Raw genomic sequence first — 14118 nt, forward strand, 5'->3', positions numbered from 1 at the left:
TAACAGTTTAATTTTCCATTTATTAATTATAGCATGATTATGTCAATGATGAAAATATTTTCATGATTCTTTAAAATACAGGAATTGATAACAATGTCAACTGATTTCCGAATAACAAAACAGATACAATGTATAAAATCATATCATCAGCATAACAAGCAGGGGTTTGTAAATCAATGTAAATATAATAACAAATTTGCCTCTAACTAACAAAGGTGACCAGTATAGAAGTGTTTGAGGTAAGTTCATGGTATCATTCAGAACTGAAAATTCATAAGTTACACTGGAAATGTTTGGTTATTTCAAATATTATTTAATTGAAAAGAAACTGTTTATACCAAATTTTGGCCATTTATACCAATTCTTGGCTGTTCATACCAATTTCTTGGCGGTTTATACCATGTCTTGGCGGTTTATACCACTTCTTGGCAATTCCCTAATATCCTATATTATATATATTTATATATATATATGTATATACAGCTTCAAGTACTATCAGAAGCAGCCATCCTTTATAAAAAATATTTACATCTGTGGATAATTGTCCTGTGTATATAATCAAAATAAATCATATAATCTTAATTACAACAGCAAAAACAATTGTTTTATACTGAAAATGAAACAACCTCAAATACCTTTGTGATATTTTGACACAAGTTATAATACTATGCTCACCAACCTTAACATTTATATAAGTATAAACCAAAAATCACTTACATAATTATGTAAAATATCATAATTGTATACAATCTGTGATGGTTTCTTTGTACATTCTCGTTTTACTTTCACCAAAAAAAATCTTTAAAAAGTATTTTTCATATAAGATTATTTCTACACTATCACAACTGCGTGATTTCCAGAGTTTTTATGTTATAAACACTAGTTACTTTGAAGTAATAAATAACATCTCTGACCACAAAGATTTTTTCACCAGGTTTTTAGATTTTTAAATTTACAAAAATCCAAATTATCACATTGTTTTTTAAAAAGTCATTAATTGATGTCTGTCATATGTCTACAACTGTGCCATAGTTCCGCCTGACTTCTGCAAGAAAAAATAGAGAGACATGTTGAAACATTGTAAATGCATTCAGTCTCATTTGAGCCCTGCATGCAGCATTATACAGGGTGTATCGTATTAAATGTTGATTATTTCTTATCTAAAGGCCAGTCACCAATGGACAAATCAAAAAAGTAAATCTAAAAACTGTCTATACCTTATGACTGAAGACAAAAATTTCTTTATCTTATGACATAAAAAATAACTTCAAATAATTTGTACACAGTACAAGATTTTGACTGAAACCACTTAAATTTTTTAACACTTAATTTTTATTATAGTATAGACTATGCAAATACTAAATGCATTTAAATTTAACGCATGGTTGGTTATGAACTTTTTTGTTATCTTTTCATAAGATGGCGAGATACAAATATTATATATACAGTAAAAACTGTTTACAGTGACCGTCAATGGGAGAAAAGAAAATTTGAGGTCATTATAGACAGGGAGTCACTGTGAACAGTCTCTAAGGAATTTGAATATATGAAAATATTTTGCCAATATTTTGTTGAAAAGCAGGAGAGTAGCATACTTAGGGTTTTTATTATATTTTTCATTTATATTATACATATATTAAACATACCACATATCATTTATAAAAACAAGACAGTATTAAAATTGCATGTATAATTGGTTAAGATTTTTAAAAGTTACATATTGTTAAAAAATGTAATTTATATTGTTATATCTGTTTGTAAAAACAAAACAAACAAAAACTTTGTTTTAAATTCAATTTTACTAATAAGATACACTTTCTACAATAAGATACATACAGTAGAATAAAAATGAATAGGTTTAGGATTATGTACTGATATACATTTATTAAAAATTGTTGGGAGAAAATGGTGTTTAATATGTTTGAAACCTTTAGTTAAACTTTTTATGTATACATTCTGGTTTTCCAAACCATAATATTCACCTTCTTATGTCCTTAACTTATATTTTTGCCTTGCTTCCCTCATCTTTTTATTTCTCTTTCTTATTTTCTTAAAGCCCCATAATGCCTCAGATATTTTTAATTTAATTTTAATTTCTTAAAAACTTTTAATTTTTTGGTAACCCCATTCGAGTTACTCCCCTTGCAAAAGTTGCTTTTCACGGCTTACATAACGTAATGGGAGACACTAAATCATGGTCATTGTACGGACTAGACATGGAGTCGCTATATACAGACCATTTATATGGTAAATACTGTTCGATGCACCAAACTATGGAATGTCACTATATACAGGGGGTCACTGAAACAGTCTTTACTGTATAGAGAAGAGAAAAAGATTGTTAAATTTGTTTAAAAGATCAAACAGTAAAAATGTTTATATTTGTGTGTATCATGCCATTACTGTACCTAGCTCAAAGCAAGTCTAGTTAAAGCTAATTTGAAGCAAATTACTTTGGTAAAAACTTCTCTTGCTATACAGTATATAAACACATATAATTATGTACTTGAAAATTTATTACAACTAAGAAATTAAATTAAATATACTCTTGATATACAAATTTCACAATTTTAAATGGATTTAACCATAACCTTCTGGCGTAATGAATTTGTCCTATTTTGAACAGTCCAATACTAGTTTTAGGGATTTCAATATTGAACCCTTTCTACCCTAAATATCTAAAAATGGACCTATCCATTTTAAGTCTGGACGGAACCATAAATCATTTTTAGGGAAATTTTTTAAATATGTATTGATTGAATAACAACCAGTCTCAACATGTTGATGAGAAGTTGTTCTAAAATATCCACGCCCTCTACAAATTGCATTTATGTCTGTTATTCAGATATTTTGTCTGCTTATATTTTGCTAAAATAAATTTATCCATACAAACCTAGGCTGCAGGCTGTAGTGTTGCCAAAACATTCAAGAGTTAAACAAACATATTCACAACAAGCAAAACTTAAATGTTAAATATTCTAACCATTCTCAGAGTATTATGTGAAATTTTATTAAGATTTATAAATTTTATCTTTTGTTTTTTCTTCTAATTGTTATACTCTACTAAGAAACAAGCTAAATTGCGTATACACTTTGTTTTGCTTCTTTTACAGATGAGTTCTTAAGTCAAAACAACACTAAAAAAATTAAAATTATTTCTAAACTTTTCTTTATTTTCACTAAAAATAACCCAGAAAATTTAGGGTACATAAATGATTTTCTTGAAGATCAATAAAGTTTTGCAATACTTTCCTCAAAATTATGCCGGAAACACCAATTTGCTTTTAAATCAAATAACTTTGTTATTTGTCCAGGTAGCTATTCTAATTATCAAAGCTAGCTCTGTTTAAAGAAGGCATTCCTGAAAACTGATAATACAGAGTCCCTTTCCGAAGACAACTAAAAATTTCTTGATTGGTTGCTCGGAACTTTTTTTATCATTTCAGAAATATTAATGAAATACAAATAGATTCATGAATTGTTTTTATTCTTTCCCTAAAAATATGTTCAAAATATTACATAACCATTAATTTTAATTATACGTGTGACTAACTTCCATTATTTAAATAATTTTCCTATTGTGACTATTCACAATTCTTTTTCATTCCAATGCAATCAGTGATGGTGGAATTTCAAAAATTTCAAAAATGAATACAATAATCAATAATATTTTACAAACCTGTGATTTTTTCTTGTGCATGTCCAGTTTTTCCTGGATCATTCTACCATACTCTGGATCAGCTTTAGCGAAGTTTCCGACCGCCCTCTTCTGGATAAATTCTTGAGCATCTTTCATATGACCAGCAATATTTTCTGTGAGCCGTTCCCTCTCCTCCTTTGACAGCACCTGTGTATATAATGAGTGATGAAAACTTCCAATTTAATATAACACACAGAAATTTCAACATACTAAATATTCGAAATTTCATTGGATATTACTAACTTGATATTTAAAATATTAGGGAAAGTAAAAAAACATCTAGACCAATCTAGACCAACTTGACTCATCAGCATTAATCAAATAATTCTCCCAAATTTCTACAAATTGCGTACGTTATTTGGTTGACTGAACTTTTTTTATAGATCAGACATAGCTTTCTGTCTTAATTCATTTGTCATTTTCATGTTTAACCTTTTACCCCATGAGCATATTGTGAACAAGAGCTGTCACAGGAGACAGCGAAGCTCGACTAATAAAATACTGGACGCAGTAAGGAGGACAAAACTATGAAAGAAAAATCAATTATGTATAATTATGTATTAAGTTATAGTAAAAACTAACATTTGTTAACATAAATTCCAAGATCAAGGGGAATAATTCTAGAAATAGTCATGCTAGAGTTATGGACCTTGCCACACAACATTTGTGTAATGATAAGAAATATATATTTGAAGTTTGAAGTAGATACCTTAAAAAATAAAAAGTTATTATATTTCTTAAAGAAAATCCTAAGTTCAAACAGAGATAAATCTGTAAATATTGCTTCAAGAGTTATGAACATTGTCACATAAAATATAATTGATGATAAGGAATAAGTATTTGAAGTTTGAGGTAGATACCTTTAAAAATAAAAAGTTAAAATAAACAAGAGGGCCATGATGGCCCTGAGGTCGCTCACCTGTATATAGCCCCCCCCCCCCCCCCGGCCAATTTTTACCCAAGGGCTTTTATTTGTTTATTTTAACAGACTTGGTAGACACCCATAAGAAGATGTTTCAATTGCTAAACATCTAAGTTCTAGCTCATTGGGTTTTTTAAAAGAAGATTTTTTAAGTTTTTACTATACACATATAGTTAAAAACAATTACACCCCTGGGGCAGGGCCAGTTTTGACCCCCGGGCTTTTATTTGAACAAACTTTGTAGATATTTACTTAAAGATGTTTCATGCTTAATATCTAAACTCTAGCTATTTGGGTTTTTGCAAAGAAGATTTTTAAGTTTTTGCTATACACATATAAGGAAAATCAATGACCCCCGGGGCGGGCCAGTTTTGACCCCAGGGCTTTTATTTGAACATACTTGGAAGACACCCATTAGAACATGTTTCATGCTAAATATCTAAGCTCTAGCTCTTTGGGTTCTTTAAAAGAAGATTTTTTAAGTTTTTACTAAATGCATATAGGGAAAATCAATGACCACCTGGGGCGGGGTTAATTTTGACCCCAGGGCTTTTATTTGAACAAACTTGGTAGACATTCACTAGAAGATGTTTCATGCCAAATATCTAAGCTCTAGCTCTAACAGTTCTTTAAAAGAAGATTTTTTAAGTTTTTACTATATGCATATAGGGAAAATCAATGACCACCGGGGCGGGGCCAATTTTGACCCCAGGGCTTTTATTTGAACAAACTTGGTAGACATTCACTAGAAGATGTTTCATGCCAAATATCTAAGCTCTAGCTCTTACAGTTCTTTAAAAGAAGATTTTTTTAAGTTTTTACTATATGCATATAGGGAAAATCAATGACCCCCTGGGGCGGGGCCAATTTTGACCCCAGGGCTTTTATTTGAACAAACTTGGTAGACACTCATTAGAAGATGTTTCATGCCAAATATCTAAGCTCTAGCTCTTAGGGTTGTTTAAAAGAAGATATTTAAAGATTTTTCTTTCGGTTGCCATGGCAACCAGAGTTCTGCATGGAATTAAATTCTTTGAACAATTTTTAAAGGTGACCACCAAAGGAACATTCCTGTGAAGTTTGGATGAAATTGGCTCAGTGGTTTATGAGGAGATGTCATTTAAAGCAAAAGTTTACGGACGGACGACGGACGGACGCCGGACGAAAAGCGATCACAAAAGCTCACCCTGTCACTTTGTGACAGGTGAGCTAAAAATAACATTTTTCTAGTAAATAAATCTAAGTTTATTGGGAGATAATTCTTGCAATATTGGTGCTAGAGTTATGAACCTTGGCACATAAGATGTGGATGATGATAACGTAAAGATATTTGAAGTATGAAGTTGATCCCTTTAGAAATAAATAAGTTACAGTAAAAAATAATATTTTGTATGGAAAATTCTAAGTTCAAAGGGAGATAAATCTGAAAATATTGGTGCTAGAGTTATGAACCTTGTCACATAAGATGGGGATGATGATAACGTAAATATATTTGAAGTATGAGGTTGATCCCTTAAGAAATAAAGAAGAAACAGTAAGAAATAGAATTTTTTGAGGAAAATTCTAAGTTCAAGGGGAGATAAATCTTAAAATATTGGTGCTGGAGTTATGAACCTTGTCACATAAGATGGGGATGATGATAACGTACATATATTTGAAGTATGAGGTTGATCCCTTAAGAAATAAAGAAGTATCAGTAAAAAATAGTATTTTTTAAGGAAAATTCTAAGTTTAAGGGGAGATAAATCTGAAAATATTGGTGCTAGAGTTATGAACCTTGTCACATAAGATGTGATTGATGATAAGGAACATATATTTGAAGTTTGAAGTTGATACCTTAAGAAATGACAAAGTTATAGTGAAAAATATTTTACTGCACCAAAACTTTAATCTAAAATCTGGACGCCGACGCCGGGGCGAGTAGGACAGCTCTCCATATACTTCGTATAGTCGAGCTAAAAATGGCCGTTTTCATTGAAAAGCCTCCTGTAACAAGTTCCAACTGCTATAAAACTATAATAAATGCTTCAATACTGATGAAACTTGGCACAAATGTTGACTGAACCATAACCTCTGTAACAACATGCTCAATCTTAAATTTCCTGTTACCATGGCAATGGAAGGATGTCTCAAAATTGCGAAAAATCACTATTTTGCATTGTTTTTTCCATCAAAACTGATTTCAAAGTGCTGCAACTTATCAATGCAATGGGATAGAGTAAAAGGCTTTTCAGGGTTGGTATCACATCACCTTAAGATCGACCTGAGGCCATTTTTAGCCTGTCACATGTCCAAAATTTTCATGGTGATGAGGGGGGCTACTGCCCCCTTTCAAACCCCCCAAACAGACGGGGGCACATCCCCCTTCTGGAAACCCCCTGATGTATCATTTTGATGGGGGGCCGCGCCGAAAAAGTGGTCACTTTTTTTAACAGCATTTCTCAAACGAAAAAATGTGTTTGGGGCCTAAATAGGGCGCTTTTTCACTGTTTGAGGCCTCAAAAAAAAGGGGGGGGGGGGCAAAAAGCCGTCGAAACATGCTTATATCAGGGAAAAGGTTAAGTCATATTCTTACTTTCCTATATCTATTATTGGTTGTTGAAGATCCTAAGGTGGCCCCTTTCATTTTATACACAAAATCAGGCAACAAAATAGAGCCACTAATGAGCTATGCAGCTATACAAACAACCTATAATCAATTTGTGGGTTCAATTCCCAGGCTAGCCAATTACTTGTCATCAGTCTTTTGGATGAGACTTTAAATCGACGTCCAATGTATGAGTGCTTAAATCCTTGCCACGCTAAAAAACCAGGAAAAGCTTCTGGAATTGGGGAATCTTGCATTATCCTCCAAAAATTAAACAAGAGGGCCATGATGGCCCTGAGTCGCTCACCAGAAACAACTGCTTATCAGTGTTGGAATGTCAATATATTCTATTAAATTTGAGCATATAATATGTTTAAACAATAATTTGAAGAAATGCCATGACCTGAGGCATTTAAACTTTAGCTTAAACAGGGCTAATCAAATTAATATGAGCAAACTTGATAAAAGACTACCTAAGAATGCTACAAAGTTCGGTGATCATCTATCAATTATTTCAGTAGGAAATGATGTTCGGTGGCTTTTTCTATTTTTAGCTTTAGTGGCCCCTTAAAGGGGCCAATCAAATTAATATAAGCAAACTTGATAAAAGAGTACCCAATAATGTTACAGACAAAGTTTGGTAATCATCCATCAATTAGTTCTGTAGCAATAGACGTTTAAATGTATATCTATTTTTAATTTAAGCAGCCCCTAAAAGGGGCCTATCAAAATAATATGAGCAAACTTGATAAAAGACTACCCAACAATGCTTCAGACAAAGTTTGGTGATCATTCATCCATTAGTTCTGTAGAAATAGACATTTAAAGGTATTTCTATTTTTAGCTATAGAGACCAGTAAAAGGGGATAATCAAATTAATATGAGCAAACTTGATAAAAGACTACCCAAAAATGCTACAGACAAAGTTTGGTGATCTTCCATCAATTAGTTGTGTAAAAATAGACATTTAAAGGTTATTTCTATTTTTAGCCCTAGAGACCCCTAAAAGGGGCCAATCAAATTAATATGAGCAAACTTGATAAAAGACTACCCAAGAATGCTACAGACAAAGTTTGGTGATAGTTCTGTAGAAGAAGATGTTTAAAGGTTTTTCTATTTTTAACTTGGAATGATATGAGCAAATTCAAGTGTGACTGTCACAAGGATGCTACAGACCAAATTTGAAGTAAAACGGCTTAGTAGTTTCAGAGAAGAAGACGAATGTTGACGCATGACGACGGACGCCGGAGCATCCCCCTTTGATACTAATAGCTCACCCTGAGCCTTCGGCTCTGGTGAGCTAAAAAAACTAATTCTCCTCTTGAGGACTCGCCTATATAGAAAAAATAAACTCAAATACACACACAAAGTAGAGATGGGTCAGTGACCTTAACCTTTTTCTCAAGTTGAAACTATAAATCAAGAAATAACACTGACCTTGTTGAAGAATGTTCCAACTTGTGTGAAGTTATCATCATCTGCAGTATTGTATCTGCCAACTTGTCCATCCTTAAAGTTGTCCATGTGCTCCAAGTATTTAGTGTCATCCTGGGGTCCGCTGAAACTGTTGGGGAAATAATTTGGAGCACCACCTGTCAATCAAAATATGTTTAATATATAGCATTCAATACCAGTAAATTGGCAAGATCTTAAAAAAAAAATTTATTTGGATTGATTTCAAACCAAGGAGATTTATGGTTATACATAAAGGCAGATCTTAACCTCAGAAATGAAACAATTTTCATACTGTAAAAAGGGTACACATGTTTTATCATCTTGATCTTTTTATTTGTACATTTGGATTAATAACATGTGAGAATATAAAGAAATAGTGACGAATGTGTAATTATTTGTCATTAAGGTAGCAAAATGTAAAGCAAGTGGTATTTTAACTTCCAAACAAAGTGTATTAATTGGCAAAATGCGGAAAAACCTTTTAAACACCAAAAATTGAAAGCTTTTGAAAAATTTTAAAAAAATTATAGCATCTTTACCACTTAAAAGGCATCTAGATCAAAGTAAAAAGTCTTCTGCAACAACTTTTATCTTTTTTTAACAATTGTAAAACAGTAAATTATTTTTAACTGCATACCCTGGTTATCTGTGACACACTGTGGACCATCCCTCTGGTAGTTTCTAAGCCTGGCATTATAAGGACAGTTCACTGGGATTTGTAGGTAGTTGCTGCCCAGTCTGTGTCTGTGTGTGTCCGAATACGAGAACAGACGACCCTACAAACAATCATACCAATATATTGTTATTTATGCATTCATTTCAAATGTATAATGAAAGCTTAACATTTAGTCAGCATCCTCAACTGTTGCATTTAATGAATTACATGGAAATAATATCAATCTAAAGGACAGAAGAAGAGCAGTGAGCTCAACTATTTTCAGTGCTTGACAGTAAAACAAAAGCCTGGATAATGTAGAATTTTCAAAGTTCAAAAATGGCCGTAATTTTTTCAAAATCCATGTTAGAGTTATAGGCCTTAGAAACTGTCCTCCTAATATGTGTCAAGTCAGTGTCTGAAGTTTCGACCCATTCTCTTCATTAGTTTTATAGATACTAACTTGCACACAAAAACTTAACTAAAGTCTGTCGCCAACACTTTGATGAGTACAATAGTTCTCCCTACTTTGAATAGTCGAGCTAAAAATGTTAGTAAAACTTATTTCACAAATAATACTTAGTGCTGGTTGGATATGACTAAACACTTGAGAAACAAAACCAGTACAGTACCTGTAACATTTTATCAGGGCTGGCCTCAACACCTGGAATCATGTGTGCAGGTGAGAAGGCAATCTGTTCAACCTCTGCAAAATAATTCTTAGGATTCCTGTTAAGTACCATTCTACCTACTGGAATGAGGGGGTATTCTCCCTGCGGCCACACCTAAAACAATAATACATGTTTATTATATGCATATTATTTAAATGCATGATGGTGCATCAAAGTAAACGGTGTGTGCAGAATAATCTGTAAGTATTTCATTGTAATAATATTCACAAAGTACAGAAAAAAATATTAGGAAGAACGACTTTGTAGAAAGATGAAGGCATTTTTGTTATAACAATTAATCAATTTGATCTAAGTTACATGTACTTAACAGCCTTCATTATGAAACCTTTTTTATGTAAATTCCAAAAAAGTGGGTTCTATTTTTCCAAAAACTCATAAAATGCTTAATGATAATCTATTCAGTACCACATGACAGTTTGGGCAGAGAGAAAACTGAGAGTATAAAGTATTGATTTCCTTCCAAAAGGTTACATTATGTTGTAAGAATAATACACAAGTTTCTACTAATTGAATTGAAAATCAGAATATCAATGATAATAGATTGGTTTACATTACCTTTGTTAAGTCAAATGGATTCCACCTGAACTTTTCAGCTTCTTCATAGGTCATGACTTGAATCTTGAGGGACCAGGATGGGTAGTTGCCCTGGGCGATGGCATTGTAAAGGTCACGCATGGCATAGTCAGGTGAACTACCTGCCAAATCACCAGCCTTATCTGCCATAAGATTCTTGATTCCCTGGTCACACTGTAATAGTGAGGCATTGTTTAGTACATTTTTTCACTGACAATCTTAAATTGATTACAGAAAATATCATCAAACTTGTGTGACCTCGCTGTCTCTATTTCCTAGCCACATTTAAATAAAGTTAGAAGTAGCAATAGTCATGCACCAACATGTGTCTTGTACTTTGTGCAAATGTGCTCCATAATTTACAATTATTCATTAATCATATTATCAGTTCACATAATTATTGAAAAACAAACAAACAAAAAAAACATGAAAAATGTTAACTTTTTATTCAAAGTGAATAAAAATTATGAATATGAAGAAAAACCGATTCAACTGGAAGTATTTATCTTCTGAAAAGAACAGACTATTTCAATGTCTGCACAGGGTTGGGTTTGAAGGTTCTTATAAAACAATTAATTGCTAGATTTTATAATGAATTTCTACATGCCACATGTACAAACCCCCAAGCCAAATCTGATTATCTATGTTATATATACACGACTTCCTTAACTAAACTTCCCGATTTAAGCTATTTGCTATGGCAACCTCATAAAACAGTAATGAAATTTAAAAACTAGAGGACAAAGCAAGACCATTACACAAATTTAGCTATGAGAGTGTTATACAGAACAGACCCATCAGAATATTCACCAACCTTCCAGTGGAATTTACAGTACACTGCTTTATTGTCCTTGTTGACAAGCTTGAACGTATGACTTCCATAGCCGTTCATCTGTCTGTAGCCATCAGGTGTGCCACGGTCGGAGAACAGGAAGGACACCTGGTGGGTAGTTTCAGGACGCAGACTGATAAAGTCCCAGAACATGTCAGGATCCTAAAATAGAAATTTTAACTCATTATATACTATTTCTTATAACTTAATAAGTTTAAAATAAAGTTTTAATACAATATAAAGCTTGAGTGGGAGTATGCATAGAGAATACTCTAAACTATAATACACATTGAATTTAAAACATCTGTTCTAAAATATCTTGAATATACTAAAATAACTTAATTACCATAAAAAAACTAAAATTACTTGAATATGCATGTACAATATACTAAATAATTTGAATCTACTAAATTATTTTAAATAAACAACAATAACTTATATATAGTACTATCTCCTGTAAATCAGACAGCATTTTGTTATTATACCATAAAAGAAAATGTTATCAGTTTTTATAGACTTGGAATAAAATCTAGCTGAAACATCTTATTTTCAACTCACTATCGATAGTTAAGGGCCCGTCTACACCTATCCAAGTCTTGAATGCAAGTATCATATTCTCTTGTATTGCATAGTGTAGACACCCTACTTGAATAAGTTTTAAAGAGAACTTATGTGACATCCAAGAAGATAATTCCTTGCAAGAAAGTTAGAACACATTCTATTTTTCTACAAGTTTTGGCTGTCAAGACACTGATAACACCGGTTTGACACAAAACATGTGCCCCGAAGATGTGATAGTGTTGTTTTTTTTAATTATTTTCTCACTTTTTTTGTTACTGATTCAGTGTTCATGATCTGTAAATTTTAGTAAATGTATAAAAATATCTTGATCAGAGGAACAGATCAATACACTGATACACAGAAGAGCAAAACAAAAACAAAAAACAAAAAAGAAAGAAAAAAAACAACAGTTTTTCAAGTAGTCAAAATGGATTTTAAATGCTCTTGTTCATTTAGTGAATAACTTTCATCAAATAAAGAATTTGCATCAATTTATCAGCTCAAAAATATTTTTCACACATTTTTTGCATTATTTTAAAAGAATGTACACATTTCAATTTCATTTACTCCATTGTTTTTAGCTTATTGCATCATTTTCCCGCTTTTTTTATTCACATATTTTACAGAAACATGATAGTATTGCAAAGACAAAGGTATAAATCCTGGGAAATCTTAATTAGACATTTCGCCTGATTAAATATTGAAAGGACCATTTATTTAGCTTATCTAAATGTGAGATGTAAGAAACTTGAATAGGTGTAGACAGGGCCTAAGACAGGGAGTGGTGGCCTAGTGGTTAAGGTGTCTGCCTCTCAACAAGCGATCATGGGTTCAAGTCCTAATCAGGTCACGACCATGTTTTTTCATTTGACACTGGTACTTATTGGTTCCAGGAAGCAGACTGGAAAGTGCTTAATATAAGTTGCAAAAATCTAACTTCATAACAAGCCAAGTAAAAACTTGATAAATTACACAATTTATGATAGGACATGGTAAGGCTTAAATTAACACTTTAAATCAGTACATGTTACAGTTATTTATACTGAATATAAATAAGTTATTTAAACTGTATATTAAGTACATATGTACCTTCAAATGTGTTTGTGGGTTTCTCTTTTGTGTATGAATGAAACTTGGGAACTGTAATAAAAACAGGCGTAATGAGAAACAGAACATCAAAACATGTGTAATATGATATACAACTTTATAAAATATCAAGCTGTAAACAGAAAAATTTAGCAAAAACACTATATATATTATTTATCTATAGTGCACAGTTCACTTAACAAACAAAATGCTGCACTTCAAAAGCAGACAGACCAAAAGATTGAAAATGATACAAATGTATATCTGATTACAATTTATTTACAGTTACGTAGTTAAAGCCTGGAGACATCATTATATATCACTTCCAAAGTCTAAATCTGCTCAGACATATTAATAGCTGAAATAAATTGCAAATTTCATTTTCAAAGTCAATTAAGTAGAATCAAAATTAAATCAAATCAACATCATTAAGGACATGCTGGTATGTTTTCAGCTTTATTGGTTTAAAAATACCTAGATACCTCTCTGTGAATGATGTCTGTGACATTTTAGAAACACCAACACTCAGTAGGTGGATAGCTTCTTTCCATGAAAAAGTGGTTAGTGTATCATGGGATTTGAACACACTAAGCTAAGGGACAAGTGACCTATCAAACGTAGGCAATAGTTTCCATAACAAGTGGGTACCCATCAACCTCTTTACTTACAAAACTTCTTTTAAGTAACTATATCTAATAACAAAGAAATGAAAACACAAGTTTACCAGGAATGGGTCTCTGATGAAGAAGATTGGTGTGTTATTGCCAACCATATCCCAATTGCCCTCTTCTGAGTAGAACTTGACGGCAAATCCACGAGGATCACGTGCTGTGTCAGCTGACCCAGATTCACCACCTGAAAATCAATATAGTCAGTGAGTGTCTTCTACAAATAGATAAGATGAAACTAAATATTGTTTTAGATTTTAATTGAAATGTCTGGAAAAATGGCAATCTACATCGTTTTGAAAAAAGAAACTTTGTTGTCTCAATAACAATAATTTCACTTATTTCACTAAAATATTTCCCTGTCATAAATGTATATACATAAGAGAA

At 32.1% G+C, this 14118-nt stretch overlaps 1 protein-coding gene across 2 annotated transcripts in view; it reads right to left on the reverse strand.

Moving 5' to 3' along the window:
* The window catches only part of LOC132727126 (catalase-like), a 23802-nt gene continuing 9684 nt past the window's right edge, over positions 1 to 14118 (reverse strand). The window contains exons 4-13 of one of the 2 annotated variants that reach the window (XM_060712534.1): positions 13788 to 13918; positions 13067 to 13117; positions 11399 to 11578; positions 10567 to 10758; positions 9952 to 10104; positions 9302 to 9440; positions 8647 to 8801; positions 3680 to 3847; positions 2894 to 2905; positions 1 to 1045 (exon numbers count right to left, since the gene is read on the reverse strand). In XM_060712534.1, coding sequence (XP_060568517.1) covers positions 2894 to 2905; positions 3680 to 3847; positions 8647 to 8801; positions 9302 to 9440; positions 9952 to 10104; positions 10567 to 10758; positions 11399 to 11578; positions 13067 to 13117; positions 13788 to 13918 — 1181 coding nt within the window. In that variant the 3' untranslated portion in view covers positions 1 to 1045. The remainder of the gene's footprint in view (positions 1046 to 2893; positions 2906 to 3679; positions 3848 to 8646; positions 8802 to 9301; positions 9441 to 9951; positions 10105 to 10566; positions 10759 to 11398; positions 11579 to 13066; positions 13118 to 13787; positions 13919 to 14118) is intronic. The other variant, XM_060712533.1, reaches the window with a different exon arrangement.

Source organism: Ruditapes philippinarum, unplaced genomic scaffold, assembly GCF_026571515.1.
Source record: "Ruditapes philippinarum isolate M1 unplaced genomic scaffold, ASM2657151v2 ctg1111_1_1_1_1, whole genome shotgun sequence".
NCBI lineage: Eukaryota > Metazoa > Mollusca > Bivalvia > Venerida > Veneridae > Ruditapes > Ruditapes philippinarum.